Raw genomic sequence first — 23,177 nt, forward strand, 5'->3', positions numbered from 1 at the left:
AAAGGCCAAAGTTGAAATTTCAAGTGAATATTTGGACACCTTGACTATCACATAACTCTCAGAGTGATCCGTTGAAAGCCTTCTGCCATGAGGGCTGAGGATGTGATAAAGTATCTACTCACATTGATATGTAGATCTTTATGCTGATAGCAGTGCAAAAGCTACTTTCTTCATGCATTTAATTTATCAGGCAGTTATGGCCAGGACCTTAAAATGGAAATTGCATGATCATATTTTTACGTTTCCAGTTGTGCTCGAAGATTTTTGGATTTATCTGACCACAATGATTAGGCCTAAAAGTCAATTAACTGCATTTTCAACTCTTCGATGTCCACCCAATCAAAGAGGGTCGCATCCAAGTCATTGTATATAGAGGCGTCTGATCTGATTATAAATAAAAACACTGGCCCTCTGTGAAGAAATCATGAAATTTAAGTGAGAACTCAGACACTAACTCTTGCATGTACAACTGAAGGTCAGTAGTGTTGACAGGATGAATTACAAATAAGTTCTTTAAGTAACGGAAAGAACTAGTTTTGATATCTGTTGAGTAAACTGCAAGCTTAGCATCAAAGGCCTTCTAAGTATCACACAAATTCATCATTTTTTTCCTGCACCTTGCAAGAGAATATTTAGGTTTTTTTAGGTGTTGGTGATGTCTGAGAGGAACATAAGTTTCACAATCCAGTCTCTATCCTCCAGCTCAGGATAGCCAACCTTTTTTCTGATGAGAATATATTTTATTTCATCAAAGTATCCCATAAATCTCTCCAATAGCTTCCCACAACTTAACCGCCTAACACTGAAGTGCAAGAGTATATCTTTGTACACACCGTCCACCTCTTTAAGGAAAGCTCGAAACTGCCTGTGCATAAGAGAAGATTATACAACAAGGAAATCTACTACTTTTGTACCAGTAGTCATCACCTTGTTGAGAACAGAGTTTGAGATCTTGGGACATAAATTTTCTTGATAAACTATGCAGTGAAATTTTCCCTACCATAACAGGAGCACCATCTGTTGTAATTGCAAAAATCTTTCCTATGTCTTTATCTCTGTTCTCAAAATGGTCAGTAAATGCCTTCAATATGTCTTATACCTTGGTGGTGCCTTACGGCACAGCTCCTTGTGTACCTCTGTTTCACTATACCTGGCAAAAACAGCGAAGCAGGGAATGCCATTGATATCAATGCTTTCATCCGAGGCACACGGAACACTGATCATTATCAGCCATTCAAGAAATACGTCTCTCCACGGTTCTAGCTGAGACAGGCATGTCTTTTGTCCTTGAGATGATAAAGTGTTTGTTTGATATGGCATAAAATAACACATCAGAGCATTCTAGGATAGCTGCTTTTATAAAATCTGCATAATTAAAAGACTCTCCATACTAAGCAGTACACAAGCCAGTTTGTAACTGACTTCAGTTTCATTGTTTTTGCTAACATTCAACTTTTTGAACACATTACTTTGTTTTTCATTGGGGAATACTACATTCTTAATCGCCTCAGCCTTTTCAGCACTACCCTTAAAAGTTTGCTTGTGTTTTGTTTCAAAGTGTTGTTTAATACTCTGCGTACGACACACAACATTATCACAGCAGAGAGCACACAACACGATCATTCTGTTGAATAAATCCAGTGTTATTTGTTCATGATGATTTAAATTGTCGGCCATCAAGCTTGACTTTTTTCGCAGTACCTATGGAAGCAAAGAAATAGAAAGAATATTACGTAAAGCAGCTAAAGACCACACTCAGGTAGCGTAATCAAGATCTCAAGGAATTATAAAAGTGACCATAGTAAGGTAGCCAGCCGATCTCATCTGATCAGGGAAATTACTTGATCCTGGATTATCGCATGTGAAATCGTACTTGTGCTGACTGGCACATACCACAGGAAAGGAAACGTAGACATAAATATATAGGTAGATAGATAGATCGATAGATAGATAAATGTAATAAGATAATTTGAATTATAAAATAAATAACAAAGATAAAATTAATGATGCACAGCACACACACACACACACACACTCTCTCTCTCTCTCTCTCTCTCTCTCTCTCTCTCTCTCTCTCTCTCTCTCTCTCTCTCTCTCTCAGCTTTTTAGGATCTTTTTCTTTTGCTCCTTCGAATCAAATGCCGTGCTATAGATAAGCACTCCGCGTGCCAGGTCTGGCACGCGTGCCATAGGTTGCCGACCCCTGTTCTAAAGCATAATGGCATTCCCCATTAACGTTAATTCCTTAATTTTCCCAATCTAAATTATTAAAAACTACTTCTAGGCATGCTATGAATAATTTAGGAGAAATTGGGTCTCCCTATATAACTCCTTTCTCAATGGGAATTTTCTCACCGTCTTTATGTAGTATTAGGAACGCTGTACTTCCTGTATAGATATCTTTAAGAGTTCCAACATAAGATTCCTCTATTCCTTGTCTGTGATGTCTTTCATTACGGTTGAGGTTTTGATAGAACCAAAAGGTTTCTCATAGTCGAGAAATGGCATACTTAGAGGTTTTGTATACTCTTTATACACTTCTAAAGCTTGCCTGCTCTCTTAGTTGATTAAGAATAGTTGTCTTTCTATTCGGAGTAATATGATCTTTAAAAATATTCTATATATCAGGGAAAGTAAACTTATTGGACTGATTTTTTCACGTCTTTTGTGTCTCCTTATTTGTGAATTAGTATAATGATAAAGTTTTTCCAAGCTGTAGGTATAGAGCATTCTTGTAAACATTTGATGTAGAGTCAAGCCAGTTTTACTACTATGAAATATCCTCCATCTATTATCAAATCAATTTTAGGCCATCTTCTCCTGCTGCTTTGTCTCTTTTCATGCCTTTTAATGTTTTCTTTATTTCTCCAACTGTTATGTTTGGTACTGGCTTTGGTGTTTCATTATTTCTATTGGTGAAGTTATTTCTTACATCACTATCGTATAAGAATCCTCTGCAATTTTTATCACATCTTTAAACCCAACTTCTATTGACACCCTGTTCCAAGTCTTCTTTCCATCTGTTTGATGTTTCTTCCTTTCCATAGTGTTTCCTCAATTTTTGTCTAACTTTTTTTTTTTTTATGAATATCTTGTGTTGTTAGTTTGTTTATTGTTTTGGATAGTTCTGCTAGTTTTATAACGTATCTCTTACATTTTACCCTCGTTCACAATAATTTTTTTTATTAGGTGTTTAGTCATTTTTTATAGTTTTCCTTGATCTATTTCAGGAACTTTTCCACTTATCTCTTGTGCTAATTCCAATACAAATTTCGTTGAATTACTGTTAATATCTTCTTTTCTTGCTTCCATTTCATCACGTATCAGGAAGTACCTATTTTGTATCGTAAAATAAAGTCGTCAGATCTTTTTCTTATTACAGGAGTGTTTAATTTGTATCATAAAATTAATTTTTCTCTCTCGTTCCTTTGATATAAACAGATTGTGTTTTTCACCATTCTATGATCGCTTCACTTTAAAAATTTTTTAAGAATGTTACATCTTCAACTAAATTGTTTTTTCCCTGTGAATGAAATCTTTGAAATATCCCATTTCTCTATTTGGGCTTCTCCATGTCCATTTTCTGTATATATATATATATATATATATATATATATATATATATATATATATATATATATATATATATATATATATATATATAAAACAAGGTTTTCAAGATTTTATGATTGTTTGTTTCGGTAAATTCTACAAGCATGTCTCCTATGTTATTCTCTGTGCCTACTCCAAACTTACCTACTGCTGATTCTCCTGTCTTCTTTCGACCTTCTTTGGCATAAAAATTACCTCCCCAAAAATGTAAACTGTGTCCTATGGTTTATAATAGATATCTTCAGATCCTAAAAATTTATGTTTCTTCCTCTGTATGGGATATTGTTGATGCACACGTTTGAATGATCTTCAGTTTATTATTATTCAGTTTGATAATTAATTATACAATTCTATCATTAGTACTACAAAATTCTTTGATGTTCCCTGCCAGATTTTTATCAAAAAGAAAGCATACTGCATTTTCTTTGTTCTTTTCATGTCATCTGAAGTAAAATATATATCCCTCTTTTAATTATGCATAAGATTCCTCAGGTCTTCTAATTTAACTTAATCATATTCTATCCATAATTTATTTCTTTCAGCTCTTCAAGTAACACCGCAAATTCTTCTTCCCTAGAGAGGGTCCTGACATTTTAGGATGTAAGGTACAGTTTCCAAAGGTTACGTGTTCTTTTCCAGATATTTTTAGCATCACGTGCAGAAGAATGTAGCTGTCTGCCACCTTGAGCCGTTGTTCCACTGCCAGTAGTGACTGGGGGCCGTGACGTTGTTGTGATATACATATTTGGCTTTTGGCCAGTTTTAATCACCACACTAGCTACTGGAAATTGGTCGTGGCAGGAGATTCTGAACTGGTCGCTCACATCAAACCAACCTAGCATGGGTGACCTTGACTAGTAGCCTATAGCTTTGCTGATCACTGTGATGCGTAAACCCTTTTACCTTGCTATGGTATCCACTCTCAAAAATGGAAGTTCTTTAGGTTCTATCTAGGTTTTGAGGGTAAAGAGTGTTTCTTTTTTTTAATTTTTTTTTTTTTATTAAGAGACGATCAAAAAACATATGATCAGTATATGCATTCTAAAGTGCTTACTACAGATTTTTTTTTTTTTTTTTTTTTTTTTTTTTTTTTTTTTTTTAATCATAAAGCCGCCTCCGATATCTAAAATCCAAAACAGCACATACTCTCGTTGAAAAAAATGATGCCTCCCAGTTTAAACTTGGGTAGGTATTCCGGAGTTTTATGTGACCGGAGCAGGTCTGAACCACTTCAGTTAGGGGCAGGAAAGATATCCGTTGCTGAAACTCAGTTAAATACCAGCTCTCAAAGAAGCAACAAGCTATTTGTGTGTTCTTGCTCCTTTGTATATATATGACAGTTTCTGTGTCACTTCTCATCCTTGATTATGAAGTCAGTGTAATATTCATACATTTGAAACATTAGTTTATGTGGTATTCAATCAATATTGTAACATGAAAACTTGCTGAGATACTACACGTAGAGAGTTATTGAGCCAGTTGACTGGTCAGAAATTACTACATTGGTTACGGGTCATTGTTTCCTTTGCATACACATATACCGAATAGTCTGGCCTATTTTTTCAACATTTTCTTCTGTCTTCACACACTTCACAACACTGGGATTACTAAACAATTCTTGTACACTCAAGAGGTTATCTAATGTACTATAATTGTTCAGTGGGTAGAAGAGACTCTTTGCAGGCAGTATGTTGGCCAGGGCGCCAGTTATTTGGTCCTTTGACTGGCCACACATTACTACATTGGATCTCTCTCTTTGGTTATGGCTCATTTTGTCTCTGCCCACACATACACCGAATAGTCTGTCCTATTCTTTATATATTCTCCTCTGTAATCATACACCTGACAACACTAAGATTACCAAACAATTCTTCTTTGCGTATTGGGTAAACTACTGCAATGAAATTGTTCAGTGGCTACTTACCTCTTCGTAAGGGTAGAAGAGACTGTTTAGCTGTGGTAAGCAGCTCATCTAGGAGGAGGACACTCCAAACTCGAACCATTGTTATTTAGTCTTAGATAGTGCCATAGCCATGGCCTACCACTGTCTTGGATTAGTTCTCTTGCCTGAGGGTACACCCAGGCACACTGTTTTATCTTATTTTTCTTCAACTTATTTTTTTTTTTTTTGGGGGGGGGGTGGGGTGGTGGCGTGGGGAGTTTTTATAGTTTTTATATGAAAGATCTAATTAAATGATGTTACTTGTCTTAATTTAATTAATTTTAATTGTTTATTACTTCTCTGGTAGTCTATTTATTTTCTTATTTCCTTTCCCCACTGGGCTATTTTTCCCTGATGGAACCTTTGGGCTTATAGCATCTTACTTTTCCAACTAATAATAATAATAATAATAATAATAATAATAATAATAATAATAATAATAATAGGTTTGGTAAAGAGGCTCTTCTTTGAGGACACCTCAAAATCAAACCATTGCCATGGCCTATACACCGTGTTCTTCCACTGACTTGGGGTAGAGTTCACTTGCTAGTTTATGGATGGAAGATCTATTTTAATTTCGTTACTGATCTTGAAATATTCTATATTGTTCAGTATTTCTCTGGTAATTTATTTATTTCCCTTTCTCTCTGGGCTATTTTTTCCTATTGGAGCCCTTGTGCTTATAGCATTTTGCTTTTCTAACTAGAGTTGTATCCTGGCAAGGTATAATAATAATAATAATAATAATAATAATAATAATAATAATAATAATAATAATAATAATAAAAATAATAACTAGAAACATATTTTCTGGTTTTGTTAAACATGACTGTTTTCACTGTGCTTTAATTTTCATCTTATCATTTTATGGATTCAAAGGGGTGTTGTAGTCTTAGAAGTGAAGAAAGTCTTTATTAAAATTAAAAGCTATTAACTTAATATTTGTGGAAGATGGGCGAGAAGAGGAAACTGGTAAAGAAAATTTGGATCCCATCATCGACGAGCTTGAGGTCCAAGGAGTGATTGTTTCAACTTCTTCTTCCTGACCACTTCTTCTATACAAAAAAAAAAAAATAAATAAATTACTTCCAGATCACTTCTATCAAGAAATAGACTCTAGTTTGTCAAACTGATTTAATAGATGCACAATTATTATAAATACTAACAAAGGGAAGCCAAAATTACAGAGAAGAGTTGGAAAATGAAAATAGGATACCTAAACCTACTGTTGGTGTCCGTTTACTGATGCTTGACTCTGAAACTGTGTAAGGTAATAATAGCAGTACATGTCTGAGAGATCCAAATCTTGACTTATGAAGATATGATAGCGATCATATCTCCAAGGTAGCTTAATTGTAATAGTACTAAAGGAAGCCAAAACACTGAATCCATTTTTGTTTGTTCCTTGATGAGCTAAGGTTATCCATATTGGGATACTCTTCCTTTCCCCATATTCCCCACTTCCCTATTCTTATCCTTACTATTGTGCTGTTATGAGGCCAAACTAAAAGAAAGCAAACCATCCAATTATTCAGGATGAGACTGAAGGCCTTCTTTGACATCTAAACTATTCCTGTATAATGAAGGATAAACCTATCCCCACTACAGACTTGTGTATTACCAGATGGCACTTTGTTTTTTTTCTTTGGTTTGATCATTGTCAACATGTGTAACGCTTTTATTATTTAAAAAAAAAAAAAAAAAAAAAAAAAAAAAAAAAAAAAAAAAAAAAAAATTGGGGCCACGCACAGGAAGTTTCTATACAGTGATGCATTTCAACAGGTACGCCCGAAATATTTGAGTCATATTCCAAAGAAGCAAGCTTTAGTGTCATCGTGTTAGTATCCTGTGCAGACGAGATAGTAGTGCGTAATTTGTAGGTAGTTTTTCATTCGTAGGTGAATATAACTAACTGAAAATATAGAGAAATGAATATGCCTAGGCAATTGATTTAAGATTTCTAGTTGTGTACTACCTGCTGAAAGGAATGAACAAAGGCAATCCTGTTCACGTAAGGGTTCTTGCAGAGCATGAGCTTATGCATTTGATGCATATAATCTTAAGTACAAAAAGCATTCAGTTAGAAACAAATGTCATACATTTGAGACAATGAATGCATATTTTGCACTCACGACGGACAGAGTACATTTGGAGAATCTGGAAATGAGAGAGATAAAGAAAATAATAAAATTACTTGAGTCAACGATCCCTTTGTTGTTGAATTAGGCTATCGTCGTTTTTCATTGTGAAAATATATATCCTCAACTACTATTATTAGATAATTTCTGGTTGTTTTACGTATCAAAAAGTATATTTCTGAGTGCCTGTATCTTATAGTTCTTTAGTTCTACAACTTAAATGGTTTTAAGAATAATAATAACCTACCTGGAGGGGGTAACATGGTGATAGAAGAAAAAGTAAAAGTAAATAAATAATATAGATGGCTTACAAAAATTTACAATTTTACAAAATATCACCGAGTGCAGTAAATTGGTATTAATAAGGTTCTATTTTTTTAATGTTTTATACAGCCTAAATCTTCACATCTCAATCTACATTAGCCTACGTAAACTCTGAGAAATCTCAATAATATAGTATACAATTAAAGAAATACAAAAAACACTTAGGGGCTGCTTTCAAACAAGGTGCACGTATCTATATTATACAATTGGTTTTAATCAACAGGTTAATACACTTAAAGGTAACAGCAGTCTATATCAAATCTGTAGAAATCTTAATAGTACAGTAAATAATTAACAAAATACAAAAAAAAAAAAACCACTTAGGAGCTGCTTTCAGACAAAAACACTAGTGGTTTGAATCAATATATGAATGCGCTTACATGATGTTAGCATAGTTAAGAGTTGTGTAGGAACACACTGTGGTGGAAGGTGAAACAAAGACTTCCTATGAGTGTGTGATTGATCTCCGAGAACAACACCAAGGAACTCTTCTAACATGTTGGGAGCTAAGTGTGTTAACTGTCTTACAACCACTTCTAATAAAGTGAGTAAAAGTGAATATGATACCTTGTGCCCACCGATGGAAAAGACTATAACCGTAATAGACCAATCTTCTTGGTTTGACGGAAAGACATTGATAAAAAAGAGGAAAAAAAAACGTAAAGAAAGAAAGTGTAATAGGTTAAAAACTGATAGTACTTGGGTAGAATACAAAACTGCTGCGTGTCAATATAACCACCTACTAAGAAGGAAAAAAAGTGGATACTATAAGAAAAAGATCCCCGAAGCAGCAACAGACATAAGTAAGTTATATCGTCTCCTAAATGGTATAATGCGAAATGTAAAATGAAAAAAGCTACATGGTGGATACAGTGACCAGGGACAAGCAAATAATTTTCTAGTATTCTTCAAAACCAAAATTGAAAATATAACCAGGCCATTTGTATATACTCAACATCAGATTAATGATACACCAGGCACACAGACAAAATTAATACGATGTAACAGCATAATACAAGATGACATCACCAGAATTATCAAGAAAGCAAAGAAAACAAACTGCGCGATCGATCCTATGCCAATATCTGAAGTAATTGGAGAGAGAGACTTTTATAGTCTAGCTACTCTAGCAGAAATAATGAGAATAGCAAAGGCAAGCATTGATGAATGTAAGTTTCCCAAATCTGAGGAAATGGCTATAGTCACACCAGTTCTGAAAAACGCACTGGACTACCAGGAATTAAGCTCGTATAGACCTATTTCGAATCTATACTTCGTTTCAAAAGTGCTTGAATACGTAATTCCAGAACAACTAACTAGTCAGTCACTTAGGCCCCGTCCACACGAGCGAGCACTGCTTGGTAAGCTTTGCTCGGTGTGACGTCAGAAATGGAGAAACCGCGAGCAAAGCTTCGCACAGGGCTTCCCTGATGTTTAGCGAAGTATCAAGGCTTTGCCTGGCAAGGGTTTTCCCTGACGGAAATTCGTCTTCCAATAAAGGGATAAAGCTGTCACACTAATGACATGCCGTCACTTTCGAATATATACATCTGCTTTTGCATATATATATATATATATATATATATATATATATATATATATATATATATATATATATATATATATATATAATATATAATATATATATATATATATATATATATATATATATATATATATATATATGCACTGCTTATAAATTATCAATACTCCTTATTAAGGTAAATCTTATAAACAAAGAAATTAAATAAAAGCACTAAATTGCAACTTATGCAGTGTACTGTATTATTCCATATATTTTAATAATAAATTATCTTTCTCAGTTTTATATTATTTATTGAACTAATTTCCTTAAAATATCTGTGCTGCTTACTATTTTGTTTACGTTTTTTCATGATATTGTTATAATTTCGATGACGATGAATGTTTCAGGGTTATTTGTTGCTACGTGCTTTATCTACTTGTTGACTTTCTCAAACGTCTTCATACACAGATGTCTGTGCCTCAATATAATTTAAGTATATAAATTACACCTTGCCCTTATCCTTTTACAAACAACTATATTCACTTCACGTAAACAGTATAGAATAGCAGAAAAATTACGTCACGGGACAGTGGAGTTCCTGTCACACCTGCAGTACCCTAGACGGCCACGGCCCACGAGCTGTCAGTTCTCGCCTTCCACCTTCAACCAGCAGACATGTCCAAGGAACACTGGTCTCGACAATTAACTCTGAACCTAATAGAGTTGTATCGACAACACCCATGTCTGTGGGATGTACGAAAGGAAGTGTACAAAGACCGTGAGGCACGAACTGCAGCAATTAAACAAATCACTGCACATCTAAAGCAATATGTTGCAAACATGAATGAAGTAGAGGTTAAGCGTAAACTAGCTCTGCTTCGAAATCAACATCGGAAGGAAATGCGGAAAGTAAGTATGGGCAAAAAATCAGGAGCTGGAAGCGAAGAGCAGTACACACCAAAATTATGGTGCTTCAATGCCTTATCATTTTTAAATTCCGGTGATACAGTACGGTCATCACTGTCAAACCTCGACAGTAGTAAGGAGACATCATTTGCGGAATTATCAGACCATGAGGTATGTATAGTATCTCTTTCTCGCTCTTTTATTTATCTATTTAGTTATTGCTTTTAAATTACAAGTTACCAGGCAGGCTGGTAGCTTGAGCTTGGAAGTGTTTTAACAGTTGCTAGTTTGCCATATCATTATTTAGATGCTCATGAGTATGTTACCTTATTAATCTGCTATCCAGACCTGTACTATACTTATCTTCAAATGCTTTCAAAGCAATATGGTTCCGGGAAAGACAAAGAGTTAATAAAAAACTAGCTTCCTGGGAAAACACAAACATTGAAAGTTGAAAAATACCCATAAAAACCGTTTAAAACCAGAAAAATCAAATACATGGTTTTTGATTAAAGAAACAACAATGTTTTTGTCAACCCTGTTTATTCCCATTATACATTTATGCAATGAATTGTTGCATAGTCAATACCCATATATTTACTACCCCACTTATAATTCAAACATTATAAGAAACATTTCCGCTGTCATTAAGAAATTTGTTTTGCCAAGACACTGCTCCTTCACCCTGAAAATACTCCATATACTTTTCTCGCACCACCTTTCCCTCAATGCTGGCATTACGCCCCACCACCTGAAGTCCTAACAAATCTGCACTCGTTTGTCGCCACTCCCCTGGTGCAACGATCCCATCAGAGAGACACTCGGTTTCCAAGCACCCCTCGGCTGTGAATACTGGTTTATTTCATCTTTCCGTAAAAAGTTGTGGAGAGCAGTACATGCAAGTACCATTATGTCAACTTTTTCCGGGGGTAAATTGATTGGTGCAAGGAACACTCGGAATCTATTTGCAAGCATTCCAAATCCATTTTCCACGGTACGTCGTCCTCTGGAGAGGCGATATGAAAATATCCTTTCGCTTGTAGTTTGTTTCTGGTATGGATATGGCTTCATTATATGACGTTGCAAAGGAAAAGCATCGTCTGCTAAAAAGACAAATGGTAAGGTTTTATCGCTCCCAGGTAGCTTGGTATCCTCTGGCAATCAGGCAGTGTGATTGACAATACGCTGACTGATACTGGTGTTCGCCCACACACTTCCGTCAGACACCCGTCCATTTACACCAACATCTACATAGATGAAATTTGAATTAGCATCACATATAGCCATAAGAATGATACTGTAAGTGCCTTTGTAGTTATAGAAATAGGACCCACTACCAGGCGGCTGCCGTATTACAATATGTTTGCCGTCAATGGCTCCAAGGCAGTTTGGGAAATTCCACATTCTCCAAAAATCGTTGCTCACATTTTTCCATTCCTCTGGTGTTGAAGGCATCTGCAAATACAAAAAGAGCGCATAAATACACTTAAGCAATATGACGTTATATTTGGATGCTCCATTAAGTATTCTCTCTCTCTCTCTCTCTCTCTCTCTCTCTCTCTCTCTCTCTCTCTCTCTCTCTCTCTCTCTCTCTCTCATGAAATACTGTGGTGGGTGTTATTGTAACTATCATCAATAAGTCTTTCCTTATTTGTAATACTATAACTCAGTATTTGAATATTGGTTAATTGTAATGAATCCCACCACGCATTTCGTTATTACTCTAATATAATTTTCAAATGGCCTGGTAAATTATATCCCTTTGGAAACTGGTGTTACTTTATCAGACCGAACCACACTGAACAATTAAATGTGGAGGTTGCCAATATATACACAATGTCAAGTGTACTTCTTGGTTACCAATAGTATCAAGCCTTTTAAGAATATGTACACACACACGAAAAATTCAACCAAATAAAACTAATCAATGCACATGTATTTCAGATATTCAATGATCCACTTCTGTTGGAAATTGACGAACCATCTGTTACTCCAAGATCACCAGTTGCTTCGCCATCAGACATTCCAACAGTCTCTGGTATGACCGACACTATTTCCTCAACTCCATCCGCTAATGTGAATAGCCAGGAACGCAAGGCCACACCTATATCGGTAACGAAAGGAAAACTTGCAACTGCCCCTTCTTCAACGATCAGAAAGCGAGCAACCAAAACGCCTTGTGCCCCTGATGATGTATTACAGGAAGCTCTCCATCAGCTGAAAACACTAACATCATCCGAGGATATGATTAATAATGATGAGTGTATTGCTTTAGGTGTTGTAATTGCTAATGACCTCAGACAAATGTCTGGGGAGAACAGAATTTATGCACAAAAACTTATTAATGACATCCTGGTTTTAGGTAAATTAGGCAAGATTTCTGCGTCAACTAAGATTGCAGAGTGAGTTGTTAGATACAAATGTGTTCATAGATAGGCCATATCACAATTCACAAGTGGTAAATGTAATTGCATGAACGAAACATGTCTAAAGATAATATGTTTGAATTATTTTGACTATTTACTTATTCATATTTAGCATTGGGCATATTGTACATGTTGACATGTATAAAGACAATAAAATTGGTTACGTTCGTAAATATAGTTTGTTTGAAAAATTATGATATCCCGTTCATTATCCTTCTCTGGGTCCATCTACGATTAGTTATTAAGTTACTCCTTAAGTGAAAGTTATTTTCTTTTAAACTCGATTTGTTTCAGTATATGCATAATCCGTTCATAAATAAATCAAGGTGGAGTATTTTAATGCATTTAATGATGCAGTTCTGCATTATGCATACATGCACCATTACTATATACTGATTACGCAGGCTATATACATAGTGTCTCCTGATGACGTAATCGTGTAACAAGTTAATGGCAAAAATAAATTGATCCTTTCGCAATAAGCAAAACGCACACACTCCGCGCCATTACCTATGATTTTTATGACATCGATCTGAGCTAAGATAACTTATCAGACAGTGAATGATTTAAGGAGGCCACTTGGTAATGTGCACCCCCCCTCCCCCCCCACATGGAAATGAATACTACAACATTGTTTTGTTTCAATAAATCATTAGTTAGGAGCAAAATTTCCTTGGTTAATGATTTCTTCAACTACTACTACTACTACTACTCATACTGGTTTTACCACTTTTTCTACTAATACTGCTGCTTTTTAATACTTCTGTCTGTCTGTCTGTAAGATTGCCTTACCTTATGTAAGACACGGGCTCTTGCCTTAGGCAGCCCGTAAGGGAGTATTGTTTGAAGTGAGGTACTATAGTTAAAGTATGGTGTCTTAAGGTAATAATATGTGAAAGTGATGAAAGTGTGAGTCAAAGTTACTTTATATCTAATGTTTGGTTACGTTAAAATTAGATAGCCTAGGCTATTTAGTGTAAGGCAAAAAGTAGTGGAAGTAAAAGAGAACTACTAATCCTCATACAGCAGCCTGGGTTTCCCAGGTGGGGGTAATGGCTATACACCATGCTTCCCACGGGCTGGAATTTGCAAGCAGATTCCTAGTCAATTAGCCCGTATAACTAAATGAGGGGCAGTGTCTCCCAGCTTCCACCACGCAAAGCAACAAGGGAGCAAGGGTATGACTGGCGTGACAACGGAAAAAGGGCCCGGTAGGGCGACTCCTTTTTAGGTCCACGAAAGGAAATTTGTTGATAGACAGCGTCTATCGAGTAGAAGAGAAAGTTTTATAGCAGCAAGTCCCAGGGAAGTAGGAGATCGTGGGAATGAATATAAAGTTATTTAGTCGGAGGCAGAAAATGGGCATAAATTATCCCAAGAAAGCTTAAGTAGTAGGTAGAGGAGATAGATTGAGTGCTAGCTAAGAGTAAAGAGAGCTAGCAAAAAGTGAGAAAATAACAATAGTAGTAGAATTTACAATATAGTTGCATATCCGTTAAAGGATCATAACGGTTAGAAGGATTGAGGGAAATGATACTGGTATGGGAGGGTAATGTGTGTAGCTGCAGGGAGGAAGAAAAGGGAAAACAGAAAAATCGAGAGCTGTTTCCCAATGAGGGACACAGCCAAGAATTAACCGCTTTCCAGTCCTAGACTCCCACTGCGCTATGTTGTAGGGAAAAGAGGGGGAGGGCCCGATTCTGTACCGCGCTCGACCAGCTAGTACGAGAGAGGCCCCCAACCTCTTGTAGGTGTGCTTGTTTCAGGAAGGATCAGTGGGATACTATCCTTAGGGGATAGGGAAATAATTCAGGAGGAATAAAGAACAGTCTTTTATATGAATAATGGGTTTGCAATTCCAACAGTGATATGAGTGAACAAGCTATGTTATAAGTATGGGTTTGCGTGTGCGAAAGGGATTAGAGTAGATGAGAACTAAGATTAAGCTAAATGTTTATTTAAGTTATCTGGGAGGGGGATATGAGCATAAAAAGCCCGAGAGTGTGTTTGTATTATCTAATATGTGTTTAGTTACTTGTACAGCAGTGTAAGGAGGAGGGAGGTTTATGGATTGACGAAGAGGGAAAGTTTCAGTACAGGTTAATAGGTAGTGTTCTAATGGTTCAGTACCAGTGGGGAGATCACAATAGGGACAAAATCTATCTTCTATACTAATGATCTGCCAACTGCAGAGATAACCAAGGCGTAGTCTGAAAAGAATAGTTGTTAGTTGTCTACGAAGAGATTTAGGCATAGAATGGGGGATATTATTAGTTACCTCAGTATACCACTTAGCAGAGCGGGAACCATCAAGCAAAGACTGCCTAATTAAACTTTTCTTTTGAAGATGACAATAATTGGACATTAACTTTTTGATGTGTGAGAGAGAGGGTCTGCATGCTCTGCTTATAGTGGGATAGCTAAGGGCACTATTTGCAAGACGGTCAGCCTCATCATTTCCATGAATACCTACATGACTAGGTATCCAATTGAGGGTAACTTTTCTGTTCCTTTGAGCATGGGCTGTAGCCATAGTCTTTATGGTGCTGATTAAATGAATATTCTCTTTAAAGTTACGTTTTAGAATACTTTGTATAGCACCTTTTGAGTCGGTGTGGATAGTAGTATGACCATACTTATAAAGGGAGTTCTCCAAGGCCTTTGCAATGGCATAGAGTTCTGCCTGTAAGATGGAAGCATGGTCAGAAAGCCTCCAAGCACTGGTAAAGGTATTGGAGAAGACAGCAGAGCAAGCAGCCGGTAAATTCATGTCTACAGACCCATCTGTGAAGTAAACATTAGCAGCACTGGTATCGGCAATGGAGGCCAGAGCTGCACTCTTAAGCTGTTGAGGAGTACATAAAGATTTGAATGCTGGAAGAACAGTATAATTAACATCAATTGGATTAGGGCTCCAAGGGGCTGGAGGGACATATTCTGGATGAAATTTATCATGCTTTACATCAAGTATGACTAACTGAATGTTTACATCTCTAATAGTTTGAATAAGTTTACCAATATAATGATCAGGGGGTTCTAGGTCTTCATGCAAATTTATGAATCTGTTAATTTTAGTTTTTAGAGGGGAATTTCTATTAACTTTTATGGTTTTAATAATTATACAGCAAACACGCATTTTTATTCTATCTGCAATTGGTAACAGGTTGGTTTCCTGCCTGAGAAGGATAAGCCTTGTCCAAATAGGGGCACCAGTAATTAGTCTCATGGCATTATTTTGTATAACTTCTAGTGAAGATAATAGCCGTGAAGGGAGGGAAATGAGAACAGGGGAGGCATATTCAACCTGTGATCTTACAGCTTGCACATAGAATAATCTCAATAAATGGGAAGAGACTCCTTTTTTTAAAGTGGTAATTCTTTTCATTGCTGAAAAGCGAGAGATAACTTTTTGTCTAAGCAATTTAACCTGTGTGTGAGGGAGAAGTTTATAATTAATATTGACACCCAAGTAAATGAAATTTTGAACCCACTCTATGGGGTTGTTACCAATAAAAAGAGGGGGAGGAGGCTCAAAATACTTGATGGCCATAGCCTTAGTTTTAAGGGGGTTAATTTTCAAACCTAGTTCGTTACATTCATGGACTATTGCATTTAGAGCTCTTTGCATTTTTTGAGACTGATTATGTATACAAACAGAGTGTGGACATACAATGCAGATATCATCTGCATATATGAACATCTCTATTCCTTGAGGGAGTTCTATAAGCAACAAATTTTCAACAAGAACATTAAATAAGAACGGGCTTAGAATACCCCCTTGTGGGGTGCCATTCTCCAAGGGGAGGAAAGGTGAGGTAGCACCTTGAAAAGTGACTCTCGCCTCACGACCCCGAGTGTACTCTTGAACCCAGGACAGCAGGTGACCTCTAACCCTCTTGCGAACAAGTGAGAAGAGAATAGCAGCCGAACTGGCCAGTTCAAAAGCCTTCTCAAGGTCCAGGAAGACTACAAGAGAGTGTGACTCATTAATGGTGGCCATAAGGTCTGTGATGCATTCATGAGTGCCAACACCATCAGTGAATGCATACAGTCTGTGGTGTAGTTTGCCAATCTTCCATTTTAGTCGATTAAGGACCATACGTTCTGCAACCTTCTCCGTACAAGTGATAAGAGCTATAGGCCTATAGGCGTTTTCCTCTTTAGGTTTGGGAACAGGTTGAGTGTCCTGCTGCCTCCAGAGCCGAGGTCTAACCCTTTCAACATGAGTTTTGTTTATGAGTTGAAGGTATATCTCCTTTGCAGGGTCTCCCATGTGTGTAAGCATACTATACGTTATAAGATCTGTACCCGGGGCTGTATCTTTTGTTTTAGAAAGGGCAACATTAAGTTCATCCATGGTGTACAGTGCATCAGTATCATCTGATATGTTGCAAGCTGCAGTGATCATGTTCAACCTAATAGGGTAAAGGACCCTTTGTCTATGTCTGGCCTCAGGAGAGAGGTTATCAGACTTAGAGCGGTTGGCAAACTCTTGTGCCAGTCGTAGCGCCTGAGCTGGAGGATCTGGGTGAGACACCTTTATGGTTGATCTTTTACCAGAGACTTTGTTGAACCAGCCCCAAATCTTTTTCAAAGGAGTAGTGGCATTAATCTCGGCACACCAGTCATACCATTTTTCATTTTTAACCTCTGTAGCAACCTGTGCAGAATGATGTGTTACCGCAACAAGGTTTTGATATAGGGAATCAGTGTTGTACCTGCGAAAAAGTTTTCTGATACGATTGAGACGCTTATTCATTGCCTTAATCCTGGGGTTGTAATACCAAGAGTCCTTATAGTTTTTAGTAAAGGGTTTTTTCATTGGCATAGAGGATGCGGCCGCCTCAGTTAACTGTTCACTGAATGTTAGAAGAAGGTTATCAGCGTCTTCCAGAGGTGCAGCAGAGTATCTATCAGCCCATGAAGTCATGTGCTGCTCAAAGAGATCCCATTTGGCGAAATCTGGATTCCATCTCCTAGGAGGAGGAGGTGGGTCAGGTAATTTATCCAACTGAAGAGAGAAACGAGTGCCAAAATGATCACTAGTAAGGACAGGATGCAGGTCCCAGGAGGAGTTGTTGCATATGTCTTGCGAGACAAACGTAAGATCCAGTCTTCCCCCAGCAATATGGGTAGGCATGTCAACATCATTGAGGAGTTTCACACCTGGAAAATCCTCAAGTAAAGAATAGAGATGCTCACCAGTAACATTGGTAGGGGAGGTAGACTTGAGGAAGGGGTGATGTCCATTAAAGTCACCTGAGAAAACAGTACTCTGAGTCTCAGCATCCGCAAAGAGTGGGGTAGCATCAATGTCTCTTGCAGGGCTTTTGTAGATATTGTGTATTGTCAGTGTAGTGTTTAAAAGGGTAATTTGTACACTAAGGGTCTCTGCTTCGTGGCAGTCAATATCTGTAATTCTTTGGGAAGGAATTGTGTTTTTTATTAATGTTAGTAAGCCACGACTAGTGTCAGTGTGGTGGGTTCTGTATATCTTGTAATTTGCAAATTTAAAGGAGGTGTGTTCCCTTAGTAGTGTTTCCTGCAAGAGGATGATGTCCGGCCTCTGTACGGCTACCTGAGACTGCAGAATAGCGTACTTTAACCTAATTCCTAAAATGTTCCATTATAACACATTGATATAGTTATTCACCTGTGGTTGAGGAGAGGAGGGTAAACTCACATCACTGTCGGAGTCTGAGAATTCTAAGTTGTGAGAGCATGAGTAAGCATCTCAATAACGAGCCTAAGAGCAGACTTAAATGTATCATCTACAACTAGGTTGGGGAAGAATTTTTGGATGAGAGTAATAATAGCAGGTTCTAGGAGAGCAGGTTGAAGGAAGATGTTAAGGATAGCAGAGGAGGAAGATTGAGGAGCTGGAGAGAAAGTGTTATGTTGTGGGAGGTGAGGGTAATGAAAGTTGGAAGTTGTATTTGTGGCAGGAGAGGTGGAATCATGAGATGCCGAGGGAAGGGGGATGTAGGTATCGTCTGAGGGAGTAGGAGGGTGTTGGTTTGGAACAGGATTTTGTTGAGGTTTAGAGGAAGGTGTAGGTCTGGGGGATCTTGGTGATTTGGGTGGTCTTTGGGGTTGTGATTGGGAGGAAGGGGCAGAGGCTATAGACGGGGAAACAGTCTGTGAAGAAGGAGTTGTTTGTGTAATAGTAGAAGGATTGGTCGTTGGTGTGACAGAGGTCATTAGGGCAGCAGAGTAGGAGGGGTAAGTTTGGGGTGTAGGATTGGGTAAAGGATTGGCAGGTGTAATATGTTGTTGGGTTTGGGATGGTTGGTTAGGAGTTGAGTTAGATGCAGTAGAGTCGGGAGGGAGTTGGCCCCTCCTCGCATATTCCCTCTTAAGTCTTTCCGGGCAACGTTTGTTCCACGAGTGATGTGCCTGCTTACAGTGAGGGCATCGTGGTTCAGTGGGTTCATCTGCCTTGTATTTAGTAAGGCAGATGGAAGTATCATGCCTCCTTGAACATATTCCACAGACAGGATGAGCAGCATGACAGTTATTCTTATGGTGCCCGTATTTCTGGCACTTGTGACAACAGAGGAGGGGAGGATTATAATCCTCTACTCTAAATTTACCCCACATACCTAAGTTAACTTGATTAGGGGGGGGGGCCCAAAAAGGTACATTTAACTTTGTTTGATACACCACCTTCCTTGGGTGTGCATCTTTCAGCATGAATAATACCAGGATATTTAAGTAGACGGTCAGTGTCATATTTATATGAATAACCGCAGACAATGTAAATTCTACGTTTTTGGGCTGGGTCTAGTTTAACAAGAGTTTTAATGGAATTGAGTATATCTTCTGCTGCCTTGTCATGGGGAGAGAGGACCATGTCCCCATCCAAATTCGGTTTAACCGTGATATTGATATTGGGGTATCTGTCCTCTATACCCATGACTTGGGCATAAGCACTATGTTGAGGTGTGCTGACTGCTTTAAACTTAAAGAGTGCAGTAGTAGAAGGGGAAGGTGCAGAAGGTCTCTTACCTTTATTGCTTTGTACCTGTATGAAGGGCTCAGGGTTGTCGTCAGGCTCTTCTGGTGTATCCTTTGAAGTAGTTTCCCTGTCATAAGAACGGGGAGAGGTAGTCCTTGAGGAAGTGATAGGTGTGTCCTCTTCTTGTTCATCATCAGAACTAGGAGGAGCAAGTTGGAGTGCAAAATCAGTGCTGTCCAAGGAGGTTTGATTGGGCTTCTTAGCAGCTTGGTATCCAGGTGGAGGGGATGAGGAGGCGCCACGTTTCCTTTGAGGAGGGGGAGAAGAGTGAGAATGGGCTTCAGATTCCATATCTTCATCAGCAGATTCTAGTTCCTGGAGCTGGTCAGTGGTAGGGATGGTGTTCTCCATTTAGTTCCCTACAGTCAGGGTTACGGATATCCTCACTTTCAGGGAGTTTAATAGTGGGAACAGCTGGGTCTACGTCTCCATCCATGAGTGATGACGTGAAATTTTGGTAGGAAAGTCCGTAGACTGATGTAATCTTAGGCTTCCGATAAAAGGTATGAAAACCCTTAGAGTAAATCACTGACACTAGCGTAAATAACTAAGGAGCTACCAGCTCAGACGTCTTTCTGCTATGGAAGTTGCAATACTTGCATTTGTAGAAGCAACTTCACCGGTTAATTTTTTTTGTAAGCTATATCTGTTGTAATCAATGTAACAATTATAATTCATTCACATCTCTCTCTCTCTCTCTCTCTCTCTCTCTCTCTTAGTACATATGATATATATGTGCATATGATGTACATCATGTGTGAGTGTGTGCATACATATAATTATTGTTATGATTATTGTTATATGTGTACTGTATGTGTGCACGTTACATATATAAATGATAATCATAAGTACACCCCAACCTCTACGAGAGATTTCTAGATCCGGCACTGTTATCAGATATACGACTGGTGTGAATTTGATGTTTAACGTATGGGTAAGTCTCACCTTAAGGTAGTCTTCCCTCAGGACTTCATAGATTTGTTTGCAGGTTTCTGGAATTATTGCACTCAAACTCTGCTTGGAAATCCTTGTGCTGTATTGTAGTGATCTGTAGCTGCATCCTGTTGACAGAAAGAGTAATGTTGCATGCAGTCGAGCTTCAGCTGAAATACTTTGCCTCATGTTGGTATCTTCTTTCATTATATATGGTTCCACTTTCGATAAGATTTTATAAAAAGTGTTAGGGTCCATTCTCATATAGTTGATGAAATCTGCCTCATGACCATGTTTAAGTTCCCGCAATATTGTCATGTGACTTCCAATGTCTTCTCTTCTTTGTAACCACTCTTTACACCACATCCTTTTCTGCTTTGTTGCTTTTATCTTTGCACACATTGCTATAACAATAGACAGCGCGATTTTCTTTTTGCGTGTCCTGCAATCCATGCTGCCCCACACAACTTGATCCTGTGTCAGTCACTCACTGCCAGTCTTTCACTACCCAACCACCGTCGTTTGGACAAGAGCTTAAATGCGTTCGACAGGCTTAGCTCGCAAAGAGGCAAAGTTTACCGAGCAAAGATCGCTCGTGTGGACGGGGCCTTAGAAGTAATAAAGGCTTTGTCTGACAACCAATCTGCTTACAGAAAACTATACTCTACGGAGACAGCCATCTGCTCTGTTGTAAATTATATGCTGGAAATAATGGATGAAATTAAATATGGTATTTTAATATTGCTCAATCTCAGTGCTGCTTTTGATAGTTGTGCATGAACTGCTACTAAATGATCTACGGTCCATCGGCGTTGAAGATCAAGCCTTTGAACACCTGAAAGACTACTTAGTTGGTAGAAATTACTGTGTACAAATTGGAAACTCTTATTCATCATATGAACCCTTAACCTGTAACCCAGGGGAGTGTACTTGGCCCAATAATATTCTGCATCTATACAATTGGTCCATCGAAAATACTACAGAGGCATGGCGTGAAGTTCAAACTATTTGCGGATGACACACAATTTTACTTCTCCATAAATGATATAGATGACACTACTGAAACTCTAAACCGAATCCTTGATAGTGTTAGAGAATGGATGACCTTTAAACAACTAAAATTAAATGAGAGCAAAACTGAATTCATGGTGGTGGGAAAGAGAAACAGCGTGAGAAACTTGGGTGATATTCGAATGAACATAACTAATGACTCGGTGCCGATATATAGTAAAGTTCGAGATCTACGTGTATTTCTTGGCTGTAATTTATCTCTAAATGCCCAAATAAATAACTGCAGGTTATCATCTAAGAAATATTGCGTTTATAAAAATGTACCTGGACGAAAATTCTGTAAAGAAACTTGCGATAAACTGTTATTACCAGGATTGACTGCTGCAACTATATCTATTACATTTTACGAAAAATGCAACTTAACAAATTACAAAATATAATAAAAAGAGGAGCAAGGCCAATAAAAGGTGTCCCACCTAGAGAAAGTATCACCCCTATACCAATTGATTTCCACTGGCTGCCGATTAAAGCGAGAACTGAATTCAGAATATGTACAATAACCCACCAAGTTATCAGAACCGGTCGTCCAAAATACTTAAGAGAATTTCTACATATTGTGCAGCCAACAAATCGTGTCGACACGAGAAAAGTTACAGATGGCTTGAAACTGCTGGAACCTAGATACATGTCTACTTTAGGCTTCAGTGCCTTTAAATATGCGGCCCTGAGACTATATAATAAACTCTCACGAAACATCAGAATGGTTGAAGACATTAATGCTTTCAAGAGGAAACTGAAGACTTTCTTATTTCAACAGTAATACAATAGTGACGATTTAACAGCATATGGACAATACGCGATATGAAATGTAAAATACTCTGTACGAACAAGGTAAAACGACAGTGGAGGTCCTGTAGAGAGTGGGGTTCCCTTGCTGTATGGGATCGGAAAAGTAGCCATCAAAGTAAAGTAAGTAAGTAACATAACATAGGAGTTGAAAAATGTGCACTATGTATGTTTTGAGAGCTTAAAAGCATGATAATTTAATGATTAGTAATAGTATTCATATTTATTATTGTTATCAAGTTCTTCTTATGTAATCAATGTCATAAAAATGTCAGTAACATAAAATGTAAATTTCGATAAACTTAATGCCGTGTGTCGTGATTTTCACTTCGACAATTATATGATTAGTTCTAAGCCCGATGTAAAGGGCGGATAGCAAGACCTTGAAGAGGTAAGACTCCCAAAACCGTCCAGGAATCAAACAAAATACGGCTACACTTTACAATTTTATTACAAAAATAGTTGTTTGAAAAGGGAATAACATATTACAACATTT

General features: G+C 37.6%; 1 protein-coding gene across 1 annotated transcript; it reads right to left on the reverse strand.

Moving 5' to 3' along the window:
- Positions 1–10,993: 10,993 nt before the first annotated feature.
- Positions 10,994–21,416, reverse strand: LOC137653080 (putative nuclease HARBI1). Its single transcript, XM_068386476.1, has 2 exons — positions 20,837–21,416; positions 10,994–11,902 (listed from the first exon to the last, which is right to left on the reverse strand). Exons 1-2 carry the CDS (start codon positions 21,275–21,277, stop codon positions 11,609–11,611), a joined length of 735 nt encoding a protein of 244 aa, XP_068242577.1. The 5' UTR covers positions 21,278–21,416; the 3' UTR covers positions 10,994–11,608.
- Positions 21,417–23,177: the final 1,761 nt, after the last annotated feature.

This window comes from Palaemon carinicauda, chromosome 14 (genome assembly GCF_036898095.1).
Source record: "Palaemon carinicauda isolate YSFRI2023 chromosome 14, ASM3689809v2, whole genome shotgun sequence".
Lineage (NCBI taxonomy): Eukaryota > Metazoa > Arthropoda > Malacostraca > Decapoda > Palaemonidae > Palaemon > Palaemon carinicauda.